This window comes from Phoxinus phoxinus, assembly GCF_949152265.1.
Source record: "Phoxinus phoxinus genome assembly, chromosome: 17".
In the NCBI taxonomy this organism is placed as follows: domain Eukaryota; kingdom Metazoa; phylum Chordata; class Actinopteri; order Cypriniformes; family Leuciscidae; genus Phoxinus; species Phoxinus phoxinus.
Genome location: NC_136892.1, coordinates 25,631,291 through 25,653,542, shown reverse-complemented (window position 1 = coordinate 25,653,542; position 22,252 = coordinate 25,631,291). Strand labels below are relative to the sequence as shown.

Sequence of the window (22,252 nt, the reverse complement as noted above, 5' to 3'; positions counted from 1 at the left end):
GGGAAGCACACACACATACATGTGCAAAGACAGGTGTGCACACACTCCCACACACCAGCAATAAGCTTATAATCGCACACACAATGCATCCGGCCTATTTCTGACAGTTAATATGAACAGATGTGGGCCACCTCCCCTCCTCTCCTCTCTCTCTCTCACACCTTATATACACAACACCATTTTCCCCAGCACCTGGTGTGCTGCTCCAGATTGTGTGTAAGCTGTGATTGAGGCGGGTTTCTAAAAGAGGAGGGAATAGGAGTCATTCCAAAGTTTAATCAAAGAAAAAGAGTGTCTTCATAGAGTCGACTACCCTCCTATAAACATCTGGGCCCCTGTACGGCTCCCAACAGCACGCCTGCTGTTTCATATGTGAGCGCAAACTCCCCGCGGTCGGGGTCCTCCATATGAGACAGTACAAACAGATGAATTAAGAGCAGAGGAAAGAAGAGAGAAAGACAAGGAAATGAGACAGTGGCGAGTGGGGAGAGATGCAAGGGATTATGGGAGAGCGAGAGAGACTGAGCGAAAGAAAGACAACAAAAGCGACGGAGAATGAAACGGAGGCTGGATAGCAGGATAGCAGAGCTTGTTTAATTCATCAAAACTGGCTTCATAGAGAGTTGTAGATTTAAACTTTAATGAAAGAGCCCTAAAGTCCTGATGTAACAAGATGAAGAGAGCGGGAAAATAAAACGGGGAACTCAGCAAAAGAACTTGGGAAATACTGGAGAGAAACAATTCCTGTCTATGTCATTATTATTGTGTGCTAGTGCACGCACACACACACACACACGCGCACGCACGCACACACGCACGCACACACATGCACGCATGCACAGGCGCACACATACACACACACAAAAAATTATTAAAAATGAATTGTGCCCATTGATATCGCCATTTATTTGCATGCACTGTCTGCATTGTTTTAGATTATTTATCTTTCTTTCTTTCTTTCTTTCTTTCTTTCTTTCTTTCTTTCTTTCTTTCTTTCTTTCTTTCTTTCTTTCTTTCTTTCTTTCTTTCTTTCTTTCTTTCTTTCTTTCCTTTCCATCATCTATCTTTCCATCCATCTATTTGTCTATCTATAAAAAGAGGTATCCATCCATCCATCCATCCATCCATCCATCCATCCATCCATCCATCCATCCATCCATCCATCCATCATTTACAAAAAAGGACATGTGTTTATTCTGAAAAGAATGACAATGTAAATGCTCATGGTAAATAGGTTAAACAGGACTGTGGGCCGTTTGCAAAGACTCTTTTTGGTTTTTGTATTGCAATACTACTCAGAAAAGTGGCACAACTGTTTAGAAAATTCACCCCACATTCTGTGTCTCTGTGGTTACCAGCTCATCCTGTTTCAGTCATTGTTATGAGTTCAATGTGTCAGCAGAACATGCTCGGCTGCTGTGACCGGGGAACACATCACTGTGTGTGTGTGTGTGTGTGTGTTTTAAGCCAACATGCTTGTGATGGAGGCAGTATGCAAACAAGCATTCACACAGTTTTATCTGCGTCTCTGCTTATCACTCTGTTTGCAGAGACAGCATTTGTAAATGTGTGTGTGCATTGTCAGTTTTGCACATATTCAATCTGACCTCCAAATGATTTTGTCCATTACTGTGCAAAACATAGACACCGCTCCCATACATTCTTGACAAATGACTTTCTCTATGTTACACTTTACATAAAAAGGTTTTTAAGTGTTTTTTTTCCTCCAATATAGCCAACCATCATTGGCTTTTTCTTTTCTTTTCTTTTTACAAGGGAGACAAGGGCAAATATATTTCTCATTCTCTTTATTTTCGAAAGTTCTGTACAGACACAAAACTTTTCAAAAAAAAATTTCTTACGGCCAAAAATATATGCGATATATGAATATTAATACAATTATACAAAAAAACTAATTTAAAATAGAAAATAAATAATTTTATTTAAAAAATTACATTTTTGGTTTCGGTTTTCGGCCAAGTGAATCCACAATTTTCATCTCGGATCATCATTAGTACTGTTTATTCAACACGTTGTCACTTTCCATGACAGCGTGCCCCAACGGTAGGGTAAGTGTGGGGTAAGTTGTCACAGCAGGGCTTGCCATTAATCAGCCTTTTAAGCAACAATAATAAAATAAATATCAAACCACTCTTTAGGCAAGCAAACCCAATTGTCGTTTGACTCAAAATCTTAACGTTACTGACAAACAGCCCTAGCCACAACATCCCCGTGTGACGACTAGCCCATGCCTCCCCCTAACAGTCGTTTTTCAAAATTTCGTTTTAAACCCTCCCTCCATTTTGCTGCCACACTGCATTCATTAGTCAGTCTAATTTAGCAGCTGTCCTTAGCGTTTTCCACGCAGTACCCAGGCCTGTAATGATGTACAGGTTGCACCATCTGTGTGTCAGAGCCCCCGTGCGGCTATGCCTCTCTGTGACTCATCGGTCTGCGCCATCACTGTTGGAGCTGTCGCACGCATCATCATTCTGCGCCGAGGCCAGCGTGCCAAGACTCCGCCGCATGCCGGCATCTCATACATCTCCGACCATCATTTATTTGGCACCAGGCAATTAGAAGACCCAAAAGCCTCAGTGTGGGGTAGGACTAGGTCTCCCTTTTTAATCACCCTTCTTAATGACTTTCTCTGTTCCGTGTCATAAGCCGGCATCTGTAGCTTCTGCATTTCAATTTTTTTTTGCGGCCAGACTCGAACGCGGAAAAAGAAAGCCTTTCGGAGTTGGGTTCCTGTCCAAAAACATTACAAGGTTGTCCCGTGAGGGGCCAATCCATCAAAGTGATTTTTCTCTCCGCCTCCACTCCAGCCCTCTTCTCCTTTGCAACGTAGTCATTTTCTTCTCACTGGGAGTGACATTGATTCATAAAGTACTCTGCTGCAGGTGCCAAGGCACACCAGAGTTTTTGGTAGTGTCGTCGAGTTTGAGAGTGTGGTTCTCTCTATCTTCTCCGCTGGAGCCAATAGCGTTTAGCCGTACAGTATCAGCAGGGGATGTGTCATATCACAGGGCCAATAGGTCAAGGCTTGAGATTCGGGGAGCCGTGACCTTGAGCCGCTGTGCTGATGCAGTGTAAGGCTGCTGATGATCCTCCGGCACCGAGGGGACTTAACCAGGTTCTAAGGGTCTGACAGGAGGACAGGTCTAATCAGAGAACCAGGCTCAGAAGGGTAAGACGCCATAATCCGCTCATAGCTCACTCTGCAGAGACGGTAATAAAGCTACAGGACTGACACATGGTGTAGTGTGAATGGCACATGTGGGTAAGGTCGGCATGGATGGTGAAGGAGAGTTAGGGTCACATGACCATGGAGACACTTTATCAGATTTGGGCAGAGGGGACGTTCGGGAAGGTTATGGCTACTGTGTGATTGATGCAAGTCATGTCGGACGGGCTGTATTTTCACGACTTGGAACTTGCCAAGGCATCATAAAATGTTAAAATATGCAAATTTTCACAGGCTAGTGATCAGAAGAAATCTCTTTACTTACTTGATTTTTATACCAGGTTTAAAAATGAGGATGGATGTTTTTTGGAGATTGTGTTCACTTCTTCTGGGTACAAATTTCCCCCCAAAATATAGTACTTTTGATTAAAAAAAAATTCTTAATCAATAAAATCTATATATCGTTATTAAACAGCACAAAACGTATATCTCTTTCACACACACACACACACACACACACACACACACACACACACACACACACACACACACACACACACACACACACACACACACACACACACACACACACACACACACACACACACACACACACACACACACACACACACACACCAATATAATTTGTTATATACTGTGTATATATATATGTATCATTTTTCTAATTCATATATATATGTATTTATATAAAAAATTGCAATTTGTCATTTTTAATTCTTTACTCAATGTATAATACTGTATAAATGTAAAACAGCTTCCCATTTACTTGTGCTCTTTTTCCGTGGCACACGAGGAATGATGCAACACACACAAAGCATCAGCTAAACCCCAAAGTGGATTTTTTGGCTCTTCATTATGCGCTGAAAGCATTCTGTCTTTGTCAGGATGTGAAAAAGAATGCAATTTAAAATTGCCCAACTCATCCAGTTTACTCCGCACATCTCTTGAATCTCTTGAACGCACATCACGCCACATCATCATGACTACACGACCTCCCAGGAGGACTTGAAGGCAGCAGTAGCTCAGCGATGTTTTTAGCACAAATGCTAATGCTGCATATTAATCAACACTAAGCTAATGCACCTCTCGGCTGCTGATCCGACTAATAATGGACCTGAGAAATCTCTTCGCTGAGGGCTGGACTTCACAAATCAAAACGAGTGTCCACAGAGTGTGGGAGTTAAATGAGAGAGAGAGAGAGAGAGAGAGAGAGAGAGAGAGAGAGAGAAACAGTTAACAGAAGTTGACACATCTGACGTCCAGAGCTGTTAAATCACTTTCGGATAGGAGGAGGGGTGTAAGCAAAGGGTTGTAAGTGACGAGACGAGAGAAAAAGCGAGAGAGACTGAGTGAGAGAGACATTGTCATGCCATGCGGAAAGGTGAAGAGTGAAAGAGTGTGCAGGAGAGGAGACCTAGTTTGTGGTGAACTCCACAGAAGAAGCTGAATAGAAGCTGAATATCACACTCCTGATTGTTATAAAATGAACGTGATGCGAATCATGCGATATTGATAAGTTATCAATAAAACACACTGCCTGATATGTGCACGCAATCATAAAAACATCAAGTCTAGATTCCACTCACAAACGCGCGCGCACACATGCAGGCTTCTGACTGGCTAACCGAGAGGACGCTCGCGGCGGGAAGTCAGAGCAAAGGAGAAGCCTCATTGAGCACAGTCTGGCAGTTTGAACACACAGCATCAAGAGCACACACTCGCAAACAGACCAGAGCTGAATGGGTTACACATTAAAGGCCAGAGACCACTAGAAAACGACGAACTGATGTTTAAACATATTTAGAATTTTCTATAAACTCATAACTGTGCAGTACGTTCCGTGCAGATCATTATCAAACAGCACGAGACGCATTACAAACGAGTTATGCGTGAGAAATCAGTGCTCTGCTCCAAAGCATAGTGAGCTGCCTACCTAGACATCATTTATAAGCATCATAGGCACACTGCCAACATGTAAGCTGTTATTAATAAAGGCCTTCTAAGCCTTCATGCTTACGGTAATTCTGGGCAAGTTCTACAGCATTGCTGTATCTTTTGAAGTCAATCCCAGAATTCATTTCGAAAAATATTAATCAAGATGGGGAATGAGTCAAGATAAATGTCTGTAAAAAGATTCAGATCATTATATTTTTTGATTATAAATGTAATTACATAAATTACGTTTTTAAAGGAACACTCCGACTTTTTGGGACTTTAGCCTATTCACCTTATCCCCCAGAGTTAGATAAGTCCATACATACCTTTTTCATCTCCGTGCGTGCTATAAGTCTGTTTGACGCACCCACCGCTAGCCTAGCTTAGCACAAAGACTGGATGTAAATGGTTGCAGCTAGCATACTAATCCAAATAAAAATAAAGCAAACATTTTCCTATTTACATGTTGTGATTTGTATAGTCACAGAGTGTACAAAAAACAAAGTCACATGAGACACTTGTTTTTTGTACACTCTGTGACTATACAAGTCACAACATGTAAATAGGAAAATGTTTGCTTTATTTTGTCACTTATTTGGATTAGTATGCTAGCTGCAACCATTTACATCCAGTCTTTGTGCTAAGCTAGGCTAGCGGTGGGTCAAACAGACTTATAGCACGCACGGAGATGAAAAAGGTATGTATGGACTTATCTAACTCTGGGGAATAAGTTGAATAGGCTAAAGTCCCAAAAAGTCGGAGTGTTCCTTTAAATATTTTTGAAAGTCTATATTCTTTTAAAGTAAAAACAGTAACATTGTGAAATATTACAATTTCAAATAACCATTGCCTATTTTACTATATTAGAAAAATGTCTTATCATCAATGTTTAAATAGTTGTGCTGCTTAATATTTTTATGGAAACTGGGATACATTTTCAGGATTCTTTAATGAAGAGAAAGTTCAAAAGAACAGACTTTACTTTGAAGTCACTTTTGATAATTTTTTTTTCCTTAATCAATAAAATCGTTATTAAACAGCACAAAACGTATATCTCTCTCTTACACACACCACACACACACGCACGCACCTACCCATCCCAGGAAACATTCTGCATTTTTACATTTTTAATAAAACATTGTTTTTTAAGCTATTTGAATTACGAGGACTGTCCTCATAAACCACTTTAAGTTGTAATACCAGTGTAATACGCATGTCATTATACAAATTTGTGTCCTCATAAATCACATAAACAAGAGCACACACACACACACACACACACACACACACACACACACACACACACACACACACACACACACACACACACACACACACACACACACACACACACACACACACACACACACACACACACACACACACACACACACACACACACACACACACACACACACACACACACACACACACACACACACACAGAGTCCTCGGGAAGAATATGGCACAGTACTGCCTCTGAAATGAATAAGTAAGAGACACCCCACATAGAAAAAGAGGACAATATAAAGAAACAGAATAAGCTAAGAGCCAGGAGAAATGGATGGAGGGACAAAGGAAACATGGATGGAGGGAAGAACAAATAGAGCAGGAGGCTTAGATGTCTGCCAAGCTGCCTGGACACACTCTGGCCTGATCTCTCCAAGCCACGATCCCTTCACCCCTCCTCTTGTGTGGCCACGAAATCATGATTTAACAAACACTGCTTCCTCCTGCCGCCCATCCCTGGATGACAACATAGCGAAACACACACTGAGACCCACACGTAGTGAGTGTATTTAGAGCATGCAAAATCTACTGTCTCCTCAACTCTCCGCCCTGAGAGAGAGAGAGAGAGAGAGAGAGAGAGAGAGAGAGACACAAAGTACAGCAGGAGAACAGGAAGAAAGGGACAGGATGACACAGCAAATGTGTGACAGACAGCAAAAGAAATGAAGTGTGGACGGAAGCGATGAGAAAGAACTGGGGAGCAACGGCAGGTGAAATAACAGTGATAGAGGAGAAAGGAAATGAGCGTCGATTGACTCATGCTGAGTATGCCTGTGTTAACCATTAATAGTTCATTCATTCATTGGAGAAACTCCAAAAATATATACACAACCAGAAACATATATAACATTTACATTCATTCATCAGACGCTTTTAATCAAGACGACTTACAATTGAGGAATACAACAAGCGATTAATCTAAAGAGGCAATAAACACTATTAATGCTTTGAATACAAAGTTTCAGTCGTCGTAAAAAAGCCATTGTAAAACACTCAATATGTACGTGCGGATGCACATCAAATGGGGTTTACTACAGTGGCCATTCTAAGCAGTCTGTGATCAGATTAGGTTTTTTTTTTTTACAGGAGAGACGCCAGCAGTATTCAAACTTTTAGCTGTTTAGTTTGATTTTACGCAGAAAAGTAAACAAGAAATCCATAATGAATGCGAAAATAAATTGTGCTCTAGTAATGGCAATCAAAGGTGAAAATAAATGAGAATTGGCGTGCAAAAATAATATTTCGCAATCAAAGACATTGCTACTCGGATGAAATGCAGAGGTTGTGTCATTATAAAAATAATTAAAATTATAATATATAAATCAATTTAGGCAGAAATAAAGTCAAAATAATTAGCCTCCTCAGTTAAAACTAGTCCTGTCATAATAAATGGCTAACTATGTAAATAATAAGTAATTAATAGGCAAAAATAAATGATTTTGTTTAAACAGTAGCTCACTTTTGCATCAAAAAATATGTTTAAATGCTGTATGATATTCACTGCCCACATACAGCAGTGTAAAATTCAGAGAATTCTTTGACTCCTGAAAAGATAAAGATTTCCAATTGACTAACAGCTCCAAGAATAAAGGCCACCACAGAGGGAACCTGAACAGTGAGAAAACAGGTGAGAAACAGACAGCAGAAAATAGAATGAGTGAGAGAGAGAGAGAGAGAGAGAGAGAGAGAGAGAGAGAGAGAGAGAGAGCGTGTGTCTGAATCCAGCACCCTGGACAGCACCTATCGATCGTCTCCCAGCACACATCACCACAACTTTCACAGATTGCTATTGAGAAGTGACCTGTAATGCAATTACGGCCCAATGCAGAGCCGAAGTGGCCATCAATAATTAAAAGGCAGCCAAGTCGTGGCCTGCAATTGTGTTTTTATTCCCGCGTCGCTGTTGTTGTTGTGTCCGCTTGCCCCGGCTACCAAACTGTTGCGCCACCGGGGGCTCCAATAAGATTTGTGAAAATGCGTCCTTCAATAAAACCAATCACATCGGACAAATGTCCTCCGCTGTAAAGTTTATTATTCCGCCGGCATATGGCTCCGACCACAGCACGGTCGCATTAACCAGCAACAAATCACCACACGCAACTGCTGTCTGCTCGACGAGGCTATTATGAGTGGATATGTCAACGTACCTATTGTCTCATCCGCTCCGGGCGCCCGCGCAGTGTTTAGACGAAGTCAGCACGACATCGGCTGCAAAAGGAAATTTGTATTTTTTTCCACCCTCCTTCCTGGGCCACTGTGCTGTCACAAGCATTTTTCACACTGAATTCTCGATATAGAGCGTCTCTTCCGCATTACATAATGTTGTAATCAGTGCAGCGGGCCCCCACAGTGGAGGCAGCGAGCTCTACAAGTTGAGAAGAAGAGCATCTATTTTTCACGACGACAGACGAGTATCTGTCAAAACGTCTCTCTCAGCAACGCTTTCGCAGGTTTAATCACTGTGAGCCGTGAGGGATTACGTAAGGACTGTGAACTCGCAGGTGATTCTGAGTAACGTTCTCTTCCAAGAACGAGGTCAATTCAGAAGACATTTCACCCCAAAATCACTAACAGAAAATACATTTTGCATTAAGAAAATGAAGGCCATAATGATATTTGGAATTGTGAAATTCCACCATATTCGATCAATTCGATCTTAATTATTGATTTTTTGAGGAAACGGTGATACATCTTTTTTTTTAGGATTCTTTGATGAATTTAATAAGATTTAAAAAACGCATTTATTTGAAAATTAAATTGTAACATCATAAATAAATGGAATGTATTGACATCATTCCCACACTTCATTTTTAGTTATTTATTAATTTAATTTAGTTATTTACATTATTTTATAATTACTCTACTATAATATTATTATTACTATCTTTAATATTTTAATCTTTTACTTGTATGTAAGATTAACACAGCACGTTTATGTAAATGAATACAGCAATTACTTTAGTTTAAAACACAACACATTCAAAGGTCTTCACACTCCCTTTTCCCCCGGACCTCTCTTGGGGATCAGGTCAATATTGACCAGTCGGCAGACTTATTGAAAGAGCTGCCACAAAAGTAGGTCGCGCGGTTGGTCAATGGTATGGATTTCTGGGTCCGTAGCATATCACACACAATCGAGAGAGAGAGAGAGAGAGAGAGAGAGAGAGAGAGAGAGAGAGAGAGAGAGAGAGAGAGAGAGAGAGAGAGAGAGAGAGAGAGAGAGGGAGACAGAGAGAGAGAGGAGAGGAGAGAGAGAGAGTAAGTAAATGAACAGAAATCAGAGCAAAGAGCCTAATTCTGTCCTTCTTTCTTTCTTCCATCCCCTCATGTGTTTCAATCCTCTCTTTCACCCCTCCTCTTTTCCCATTTCATCTCTGTTCCTGGAGGCACGGCACAGGCTCATATCAGAGATCAGAGCTGCTGTAGGTGTGTGTGTGTGTACACCTTTATGAGTTACAAAATGATGCATTGATCCACGTTGTGCTTCCTTATCCCCAGACTGTCAGCATGTATTGGTCAATGGACAGTCCATTTATGTGTTTGAGAGTATAAATGTGCTTTAAAATATAAATTTTTGAGTGGGTGTGTGCATTTTTTTTGTCTCGATATATGTGTGTGTACGTGGGAGGTGAGTTAGGTTTATCTTTGGGTATGTTCAGAATGGCACACTAACTATTTCTGAAAGAAAATAGCATAGTGTGTATACAGTGCATTCTGTGCCAGTCTTCTGTGTGTGCGAGTATCCGAATGATGCAACATTTGCCAGAACGTGCAACCAGAGCGCACTGTGTGAAATACTGAATCCCATAATGCAATGCGATCGACTTGACATTTTACAGCATTCTGACAAATGAACAAGAACAATGTTGTGGTGAGGAGAAGGGCAGGGCCGAGAGCCGTGATAGCGATTGTTAAAGACCGGCGCGACACATCAGTCTCGAGTCCCATGGAGGAGCTCCGGAAGGATAAAAGGAGGAGAGATGACAGTGGAAGACGAGAGAGAGTGCCAGGCTTGGGACATTATTGTTGTGTTTTATTATGTTTATAAGCTGCAGTTGTCCTTGAGGGGCTGACGCATACTTTCGTTTTGTTTGTTAATTCCGTTACTAAACTTACGTTGAATGTTCGTCGAACTTTGTAACATATATCAACTGAGATCGCTTTTGATTTTATAATTTGATCGACAAAATGGGATTAAAAATGCAAAATAACTGGATTTATTTCTAAGATAATAACTGGATGGTGCTTGCTGAATTAAACATGCATGTTAATTTGACAACGATGTATCTGTTTTAAAGGTTATTTTAAAATTATAGCATATACTATGCACAGATACTAGTAGTATTCCATTTTGAACATAAGCATGGTGTATCTGTGAAGCCTTGCCACAACGAGCATTGCAGCTTGAGTCTCCTGCAAATATGTTTTACATGAATATTCATCCACATGAATGCGTATTTGTGAACATTTTGCATTTGTGTGCGTTCCAGTGAGTAATAGCTGCCCCGTTTGTACTCGTGCGTGTGTGTGTATTTAAACGTGAGCGAGAGAGCGGCCGTGGGTGTGTACACACACCCTCCTGCTGATGAGGCCCAGTGCCAGAATCAATAGAGTGCTTCTGAGGCATCATACTGTAGTACGAGAGAGAGGCCGGAAGAGATTTTAATAAATACAGTGCGCATGAGAGCATGGCCTGACTGAAAAAAAATCTCCCCCTTTTATAATCTAAATGTGTGAAACACAATATTATAGCTTCGTAATCTGCCGTCTTTTAAAATAGTGTTTACTACAGAATAAAACTCACAAGGTTTCACATGTTGTATATTACAAAATGTTGCCATCACAGGAATCAAGTATTTCAATTTAATATTTTAAAATATATTAAGATGACAGTTTAACATGCCACAAATATCACAGAAACTGTCATAAATTACATTTTTTAAAAAGGTCCATAACTTAATTTTTTTTAACACCCATAATGCAAGTCCAAGGCCACGCCCGCCAGTCTGCTATGGATATGCTTACCATCAAATACCGCCTTGCTTTAGTAGAAAATACTTCTTAGCAAACTTTTAGTTACAATAGTGTGGACTTTTATTGTTCCTGGGTGCAATACTGTTTAGTAGGAGGGAGTTATTTTTGGTTTCCAGCAAGTTGCAGCCAGTGGCTTAAGGCGGCAAATAATCGTAAATACGGAGAGAACGCCGAGACGGAAAATCTTTTTGAAAATGGAAAATCATCCAGTTTGAAATGTTTGTAGTCAATATTTCAAACCGGATGACTACGCACACAGTGTTTTAGGGCAAACAGAGGGGAAAAACTGAAAGAAACCACCCAACCCACCGAAGCAAAATGCCGTCACGTACGCGTAAGAAAGCTGTTGCCACACTGCAAAAAATTATTTTCATGATTTGTCATCACAACTTTTTATCTTTTGTCAAATCAACTTAGATTAATGTGGTTCAAATATCATAACATTTTGAGTGTATGTTAATTAAACCAATCTCCTTCATTGTATTAACTCAAATTTTTAATTTCAACGAACTCAAAATTTTAAGGCAACCAGGTAATTTACTTTTTTACGTTAAACCAACAATAACTTTTTACAGTGCATAGTGTTCTATTTTTACCACAATTCTGTTTAAAGAGTAGACAATGTACGATACAATTTTCAGCGATACATACTTCTAATAACTGTTCTGTTAATAACCCTCTGTCAGTCTGTGGGCGGAGATACAAAAATGGCGAAGTATAATCTGTAGTTTTCACGAAAGCCCCGGAGCTGTAAAAAGGACTTTTGCTGACAAATAAATGTGAATTTCTCGGACCAGGTAGCATGAAGAACGAGTAAACACTGTTTATTTACATATACGGTACTAACGGCACTGCACAATACAAAGAAGGTTGAAAACCTGTGAAGTTACACTTTAAGCTTCAGTTCCGATATGTGCAAAATGTTATTCAAAACAATCATAGCACATTAACATATGATCACCCGTGTTTACTTATAAATGGCTATTTAGTTATCAGCAACTTCATCAACCAATCCGGAGTCATTTACAAATAAAAGTCTTACCAAAAAAAGCTAGTATATTTGTAAAGGTCAGAAAGGGTGCAAAATTGCTTCTATAAAACTAAATTAAGACCGTTAAATAACATTATGCAAAATATAAAAGTGTAGAATATAGCCCAGAAAATATGACAAATGATAATATACCTATATGTAATAACCCAGAAAACATATAAGGTACAAACGGCTGATTTTCTGTATCATAGCAGTAGGTAATACACCTTAAACCAAATTACACCTATAAACACTATATTCTGTCCTGCATTTCTTTATAGCTGCAATATTGTGATGTCAAATATGGCAGAAATGCTCGATAAGCACAATATAAATGCTTTGTGCCGGTTTAGTCAGAGTGGATCCCGCACAAAACAAAAGAAACTGTCACAGAGAGTCAGGCTTTAAGCTAACAGGCGCAAATGTGTTTTTCATCATTCATTTGGAGGTCCAAGAACAGCCCTTTTTTTTGGGCTCTTTCTATCTCTTCCAGACTTGAACTTGGGAGGCCTTCTTGCACTTGACAGAACTTTTCTAACATAAAAACCACTTTCCTAAAAACCATCAAGCTGTCAAGTGAAGTGGAAAAATGAGAGAGATTACTGCATAAAGGCCGAGAAGGGGGACAAAGAGAAAGAAAGGAAAAGAGATGGAGGATGGCTCAAGATTCTCCTGCAGATAAAACACATAAAAGGTTCCAATGACTTTTTCATCACTTCAGACTTATTTATTCTTCTTTCTCTCTCGGTCTCTCTTTCTTTGTTTACTTCAGCATTTATTATTCACAATAAAAATGTGTTCCTCATTTTCCAAGTGGCCACGATTGAATTATTCTACAAGAATGTACAAACTATATATTCTATCCCCTAAACCTACCTGATTTATTTTAACAACGCGACATAATGCGTATTTGTATTTCCTATTGACAGCATTGTTATTTTTTAAGGAACTCTTAATACTAATGTAATTCATGTCTAATAAAGGTCGGTTTAAAGCACTTAATTAATGATATTTTCCAATATTCCGTGACCTAATCAAAAGTGAGAACTAATTATGGTTAATAAGTGGTTAGCATTATCTATCTCTTTATTTATGAGCTAATTAAAAAATTATAATTCGTTAATTACAGTGACAATGAACGAAGAACTCACTGTTTGTATACTCTAATAATGTATTAACTACAGTTTATAAACTATTAATTAACTATAATAAATTGTAAATACTTTATTACTGTATTCTTATTATAAAGTGTTACCGGATCTCAACATGAGCTCAAACATTTCTCATTAAATTCTCCCAAATTCAAATGATCTCAGCTGTATTATCCACATTCATTTCACACTTTTACTCATACTATATGTCTCATTTACACCTTTTTACATCTATTAAGGACGTATAGGAGAAACATCCGAGACAAAGAAGACCAAGAACTCTATTAAGTCTCCCGAGCTCTGAATGAGCAAACCGAGCGATAAAATGTTCCTCTGGGTAATTAGTATTCTTATGAAACGTTTGTGATAGGCAGAGCCTTCGATTGAATTCATTTGCTGCTGCTGCGTTTGCATTTCGTGCAAATAGATGTGCTCATAATAAGACGATCAAGGGTTTTTCTTATTACAGTCAACATCTAACATGATGACTTACACGCTCATGGCGGGATGGGGGCGGATGAACGAAACGTGTATGGCTGTGTGCGCGCTTTTACAGAGTGAATATTCTTTTGCACTAAGAGAAAGGAAGTGGAACTACAGCAAAGTGACTCCCCTTGCATTCAACATCTATGATGTCATAATCACTCGCATCAAAGGCATTCCGTTCGCCACGGCAACTGTCATTCTCCCTGGAGGCGTCATTAAAACAGAACACACCAAACCGAGCTGAGCAAGAGCTTACGGAGAAACTTCAAAACACACGCGCGCACGCACACGCGCACACACACACACACGCACGCACGCACGCACACACACACGATGTTAGAGTGGGACAGCAAGTTTGTACTGAACCTAAAAAGGAGTGACATAGTAATACATTCACATACACACAGACACACACGTGCCTGCAGACATTCATACAGCACGATCGCACACACACACACACACACACACACACACACACACACACACACACACACACACACACACACACACACACACACACACATGCTCAGAGACACTAAAAGACACTATAAATAGGCCAGCTCTAATGTGGTGCTGTGTAGTTCTTGCCCTTGGGTACAAGGCTCTTCCAGAAAGAAAGAGAGAGAGATGGAGAGGGAAAGGAAGGAAGAGTATGAGAAGCGAGGGAACGAGATTGAAAATGCAAGCCAAAAAAGAAGAGTTGGCGCTTTTTGAGGGCTATCTTTTTGAGATATGCGGCAAGAAAACATCATCTTCTAGCCAAACCTACATACAACGTGTTTAAATGTAAAATGTATTACATCTAATTTTGGGTAGTTGACACATAGCACTGCACTATTTTTTATTTGATCAAAGTACAGTAAAACACTAATATTTTGAGATTTTTTCATTTAATTCATAAAATATATAAAATAACAGTTTTCTGTTTTAACAGAGTTTAAAATGAATGTATAAAATACATAAAGATATTCTTGTAATGATTCAGTCTTCAGTGTGATCCATCAGCAATCATTCTAATATGCTGACTTATTATTATCAATGTTGAAAACAGTTGTTCTGTTTAATATTTTTTGTGGAAACAGTAGCACATATTCAGGTTTCTTTAAACAGAAGATCAGCATTTATTTGAAATAGAAAACTTTTGTAACATTTTCATTTTTTTTACTGTACTTTTGATCAATTTAATGCATCCTATGAAGCATCCTGAATTAATATAAGCTATAAAAATAACACCAAAATGCATATAATAATATGCTATAATAGCATGTCACTTGGAAAACTTCCCAAAAGTATTTTATGCCAACTAGCCATAGTGTGCATGTGTTTGTTTGCATGTTTGTGTTTGACCGTGATGACCTACCCCAGGTAGCGTCTTCTGCTCGTGAAGCGCGGTCTGAGCTTTTAGCGCCGATTCTCTTGCACAGTATGTGAGGAAGGCACAGCCTGAGAGAGGGAATAACAGAGACGGAGATAAATTAAAGACAGGTCAGAGAGGTTGAGACACAAGCAGGTGTCCGTTTGAGTGAAGCTGAGCTCTCTACCTTCATATTGTTTTTGCCAAACCAGGAAAGAAAAACAACATTATTACATTTGTGTGGCAGACACAGAGACATAAAAGAAAGAAGAGAGATGAAGACGTTCAGAGCACATGCCCAGAGCCATACACACTTATGCTCCCCAGAGAAAGACGGAGAGTGTGCGAAAATACAAGTGTGTGTGTGTGTGTGTGTGTGTGGAAGAAAATATGCAGCTTCTTTTAATTTTCTGGCTACAAGGCCTTGCTGGTATCAACATTTAACAGTGTATGAATGTGCATGCTTGCTCATTAATTTGACAGACAATAAGGATGCACTGTTTGGGATTTTTTGGCCAATAAAAATAGCTGATCATAATTTTGGGTAAAAAATAGCATTCATGCAAGCACTTTTGTACCTGCTTTAAGTACACTCAGGCTTGAACATTTTTATGCACAAAAACCTTCTTGGTTTGAAAAAAATAGTTATATCTGTAATTATATATATATATATATATATATATATATATATATATATATATATATATATATATATATATATATATATATATATATATATTTATATATATATATATATAATTACAGATATATATTATATATTATTATTATATATATTATTATTATATATATATGTCGGGTAATAATAATTAATTATTATATATATATATATATATATATATATATAAATATAATTACAGATATATATTATATATTATATATATATATATATTATATATATATATATATATATATATGTCGGGTAATAACAATTAATTATTATATATATATATATATATAGGCTATATATATATATATATATATATATATATATGCTCAGCTCACACACAAAGTTATATATATATATATATATATATATATATATATATATATATATATATATATAGGCTATATATATATATATATATATATTAAAAAAATGTTTTTTACTGGCAATAACATTTTTACTGGTCGCAACAATAAAAAATATTTTTCTCAACCTTTTTTAAAATGTGTTATGATTGTACAATTCATTAATAATTTATCATAACAATTCATTTGAATTAATTAATTATTTTTTTGTCATATTTGCAATAACTATTGTAATATCACAAATATTCATTAGTCATGTGATTGATGCTTCTGGGATTTCAACAAAATGCTAGGCAGCTATATAGATAATATCATTTAAATGATCAGAATTCACAACCACAATATTCAGTACGTTACAGAGCAGTTTAAGTTTCGAGACCAAACAAACATGTACATGCGTAGTACATCAACAAATGTGAGATTTAAGAGACAATGCAGCACTGGTCCAAAAGGACAAGAGGCAGTTCCTTAAAACACAAGATTTGCAAATAGCAGGAGCGAATTAACAAAATTGACTGCATGATGAAAGGATAAGCCAAACAACGACAACAGCAACAACAAAAAAGTTATGGAGGAAATCTGTAAAAAGAAAGAATGAGATATAGCGAGAAAGTTCATCCAAGCGCGTCTGATGCGATAGGATCTTTTTCTCAGCTTTCATGGCCTGCTGCAACTCACGCCTCAGTCTTTAAGTTCAGTGTGACAAGACGACAATCTTCCTGTCCCTCCTCGGAACATCTGCCCTAACGTGCATCAGTGTGAGTTTGTGTTAACATCCAGCTCTTCCAACGAGCACTCACTCTCACATGATGCTAATCTCACCCCGCTAAAGTAGTTTGCTAAAAACAACCGTGAATCTTTTCAGCGTCAACTTAATCAAAAAAAAATCCCACTGGGATAGGAATTGAGTGGAATAACCACTGAACAAAAGCTGAAACGATTAGCGTCGCATTTGTACATGAAGTAAGCAAATTTGAATATGCAAAAGCATGTTAATGGATGCTAATGTTTATGCTAATCTTGCATTAATATTTAAAAAATGCTAATATATTAATATGCTGAGTAAACATGATAATCTGCCGCTGACATTTCCGCCTGCATGCTAATAGTGTCACAAACGACGATAAGATGGAAAGACTGATTGTTAACCAAAATGGAAAATTAAAACATAAATTTATTTTCAAACAAACCCTTGTTGCAGCAAGATGCTAATCTTTTCTTTTTAACAAAAAAAAAGGAACATAAAACCATTTTGGTGATGAAAGAAAATTAATCCTAACAAAAATTTACCATGTTAACCACAGCTTCTGCCGTAATTGTAAAAAAAACCAGTTAAATTATAAAAAAATGATATGTTAGCCTTTTACAATAAAGTTGAATTCGTTACCTAGTTAAATATAAGAGTTACCATGAACTAACAATGAAAAATACTTCTACAGCATTTATTAATCTCAGGCCCTGTGTTTACACCTGTTATTAAGATGCGTTTTGGCCGATCGGATCACAAGTAGACGAGGGAGACACATTCTCGTTTACACCTGTTGTTTTAATACGTCATTTGTCCACTTTCGACCACTTCTGGCCTGATATCTTCAAAAGCAGGGTCTATGGGCGGGTAAATATATATATATATTTTTAGATTTTTCAATCTAATGCACAAAATAAGCTTGAGCAATTTACACGTGCCCGGAAACGATGGAAAAACACACAGAGAGCAGCAGCTTTCGTTTCTGCTCGGACAGCCGCGAGTGTTAGAAATCAGGAATGGAGAGAACATTGTGCTTGGTACGTTTTTCATCTTCAAACCAAACTTGGGTCTCAAAGACAAAGAAAGGCTATACCGCGCTTCCCATAGTGTTTGTGCATTAGGTGAGTAGGCAGCGAGTAGACGGTCTTTATTGGCTGTTCGAACGCATTCGACCACATGAGCGTCTACACTACCAAAGCAATTGGTTTAAATGCGTTTTCGAAGTGGATGAAAGTGAACAAGCTCAAAACGTATTAGACCCCGTTTACATCTGCATTTAGCGTCGTCCACTTGTGATCAGATCGACTAAAACGCTTCTTAAAGGGATAGTTCACTTTGAAATTAAATTTTGGTATGTTTTAGCTTACCTGAAGTGCATCCAAGATGTAGGTGTCTTTGTCTCCACAGTAGTTTCAATTTGTATATTTTTAGGTCAAACCGTTCTTGTCTGTCAGTCATATAATGCAGGTATCACGAAACAAGCGGTTTGTGTGATAAAACGTATAGTATTTATATCGTTTTTATCTCTTTTACACAACCACGTCCATCTGATCTGTTTACGTCGCTTGCGCAAGGCTCCGGAAGTGATCTCTCGCGCGTGTACGTCACTCATTGTTTACACCAGAACCTATGCACAGAACAGAGATTGTAAGTAGGACGGCTAATAGAAATGGTACTAGTTTGCGCTTATCCGGGATGTTTACACCGATGTAAAAAAATACATTTACGTAAGCACGCGCAAACTCATCCGGGAGACCACTTCCGGAGCATTCCGGCGCTTTATGTCTGCGCAAGCGACGTAAACAGATCAGATGGACATGGTTGTTTAAAAGAGATAAAAACTATATAAATACTGTTCGTTTTATCACACAAACCGCTTGTTTCGTGTCTTAGGCCATCAATGTGCACTTACGATGGGGAATTTTTTAATTTGGACTTTTCTCTGCATGCTATTAGAGACATCTCTGCATGCTTTTGGAGACAGTACCTATATACCTGCATTATATGACTGACAGACAAGACGGTTTGACCTAAAAATATAAAAATTAAAACTACTGCGGAGACAAAGACACCTACATCTTGGATGCACTTCAGAAAAGCTAAAACATACCAAAATTTAATTTCAAAGTGAACTATCCCTTTAATACCAGGTGTAAACAGGATCCGAGACTCGAACTCGGTCGCAGCGCTGCCCACAAGGCTATCGGCTCCGTCTAGTAGCTAACTACTTTAGTAGCTATTTTGGTGGATACTAAATAAAAAGAGGGACCTCCGAAAGGAGCAAAGGGAACTAAGTAAAAAGACTGAGAGGATCAGGAGCGTAACTTTCTCCCTGACTCCCCATAAAAGCCCCAGTGCTGCAGGGACGCTAAACACGCACAAGACACACACACGGGCCCCCTGAGACAAGAGCATGAATCAGCAATATTCTTCCCCGCTGTCCACTCTGTGTGTTTAACCCTGGCCAGGTTGGGCGATCGCATGTACGCTTGCATATATGTGTGTGCGTCGATGTGTGTGTCTCCCGCAGTCCTGCCTTGGTTTTTTAATTAACTCTGACTCATTAACGTTGGGGAGAGCTCAGTGTGACAGCTTGGCGTGCTCCTCTGAGGGCCTGTCATGTTATAGAACGGGCTAGAGCTCTCATGGGACACTTGTGCATGCTTCCCTGTCCCACTTGACAAGCACCGGGGCGCACACACACAGGCGAACGCGCACAAATATACGGGATGAGCGGAAAGATAATGGAGAACCTCTATTTGTTTGTCCTCTAAAAGCAATATTGTTTCTTTCCGTCTGGTCAAGACAGCACTTTAAAGACAACAGAGAGAAAATGCAAGAGAGAAAAGAAAATACAGTACAAAGGGAGCAGGGAAGATAAAACACAACGGTCGGATGGTAATGGAGGGGTTTGTCAGAGGCGTAGGTTTCTTTTGAACATCAGGGCACGTCTCAAAGCACTCTGGAAAAATAAAACAAACAAACAAATAAAAAATGAATTTGAGAAACTTTAAAAAGTGGTTCTGAACTGTTTTTGCTTCAAAATCCAGATTTTACATTAGACATCAAACGGCAACCAAACACAGAACACAGAAGCTACATTTTTATCTTACAAAATCAAACGGAATGTTCTTGCAATTAAAAAAATGAAATTATATTACTATAAAATGCATAAGCCCAAGAATACAGAAATATGCTAATTTGGTGCTCAAGAAACATTTTTTATTATTATCTAATTCTTTATGTTGAAAATATAGTTGTGCTGTTTAATATTTTTATGGAAACTGTGATACATTTTCAAGATTATTTGATGAATAGAAAGTTCAAAAGAACAGCATTTATTTGAAATGGATATTTGGATAATCATTGGTAAAATCTCTTTTTTTTTTTTATTGTAGTGATCCCAAACTGTTGAACTGTAGTATACATACTTTAACTAGAAAGTTTCACACCAAGTGATGAATTTGCACCAAAATATTTACAAGGCAATTCATACTAAATTCTTGACTTTGATAAAACAACACAGACGCATGATTGGGGGGGACAATTCACTCCCTCGTGCATGCTGTGAAAATTGCAGCGCAAGAGAGAAGAAAGGATGAAGGAAAGAAGGAGAAGGGGAAGTAGAGAAAAGATAAGATCACCAGGATTCTGTGAACACTCTCCACTAGTGTCCTACACTGCCGTCTTATCTCTCCTTCTGCAGACACCCTTAAAGGACGGACACACACACACACACACACACACACACACACACACACACACACACACACACACACACACACACACACACACACACACACACACACACACACACACATTTTTTTTTAGCTCAGCTATTACAGTAAATTAATCAGTGTTTCTACCCCATAAGATTCACAATCAACTAGTGATATATAATCTGGATTAGAAATACATTTAGCCTTATCTTAAAATACAAGAATGATGAATTAGTTGTATTAATGTAGCTGTTCGTTATCAAAATAAACCAATATTTTTATGTGCTGGCATCAAGGGATGACTAGTTGGGAGGACTGACTCCCATTCTTGGGGTTACAAGTGTTAACTTTCTGTCTCCACATGTGTTCCAGTATATGTTATTTTAACAACAGACTGAAGGGTTGTGACTTCCATAGACCATATGCTTGATTTAAGTGTGCATATTTAGGAGTTATTTATGAAAACGCCATCCTACGAATCCCTTCAGTTGCACATTATTAGTGACACATATCTAGTGTATTTCCGCACTGCATCCCAGTCACCATGGTGATCGCTGGCCCTGACTCTATTCACAAGTGCCTTGGTCAGACTTTGTGATGAGCAAGGAAATACTCGTGCTTGCAAGGCTGCGAAAGATTAGTATTATAGTTTCGACAAGCTTAGGTTTTAGTCAGTAGTTGCTGTGTCATGGCATTCAGAACATCTCGTGTTCGGTCTCACTCTGCATGAGAACCAACACATGCATCACGGTTCTTTGCACATCTTTTCATGTAATATTACACAAGAAATACGTTTAACGCTTTTAAAGAGAAGTAAAACACATTGCCACATGTTCTGCTCCTCTGAATGAACTGGAATTCTTCCGCTTTTTCACATTTTAAAGAACGCTTAGAAAATGTCAATAACACAAATAGAGTTGTAACCTGTAAACAAATACAGAAAAATGTTGGTCTGTAAACGGAAATATCAATGTTTTGCATTTAACATGACATTGCAATTTAAGTACAGTACATGCACAGAACAGTGTATATATCTTGAATCAAAAGCGGTGGCCTTTTTATATTTTGAATTAATATTCCACTAGAATCCTTCTGGTTTTTATTTGCACAACAGGTTTCGAGAGTAAAGGAGAGGGCAATGGAATAATGCAGGCGTCATTTATAACAATTGGGATTCATGATATGAATAATAAATTATAGCTGCTCCTTCACTTGTTTTTGCTTATTACTGTCATTATTTATACCTG

General features: G+C 38.4%; 1 protein-coding gene across 4 annotated transcripts in view; it reads right to left on the bottom strand.

The window, feature by feature from the left end:
- The window catches only part of celf4 (CUGBP, Elav-like family member 4), a 90,393-nt gene that overhangs the window by 49,725 nt on the left and 18,416 nt on the right, over positions 1 to 22,252 (bottom strand). For all 4 annotated transcript variants that reach the window (XM_079585204.1, XM_079585206.1, XM_079585205.1 and 1 more), the window contains exon 2: positions 15,495 to 15,577. In XM_079585204.1, coding sequence (XP_079441330.1) covers positions 15,495 to 15,577 — 83 coding nt within the window. The remainder of the gene's footprint in view (positions 1 to 15,494; positions 15,578 to 22,252) is intronic.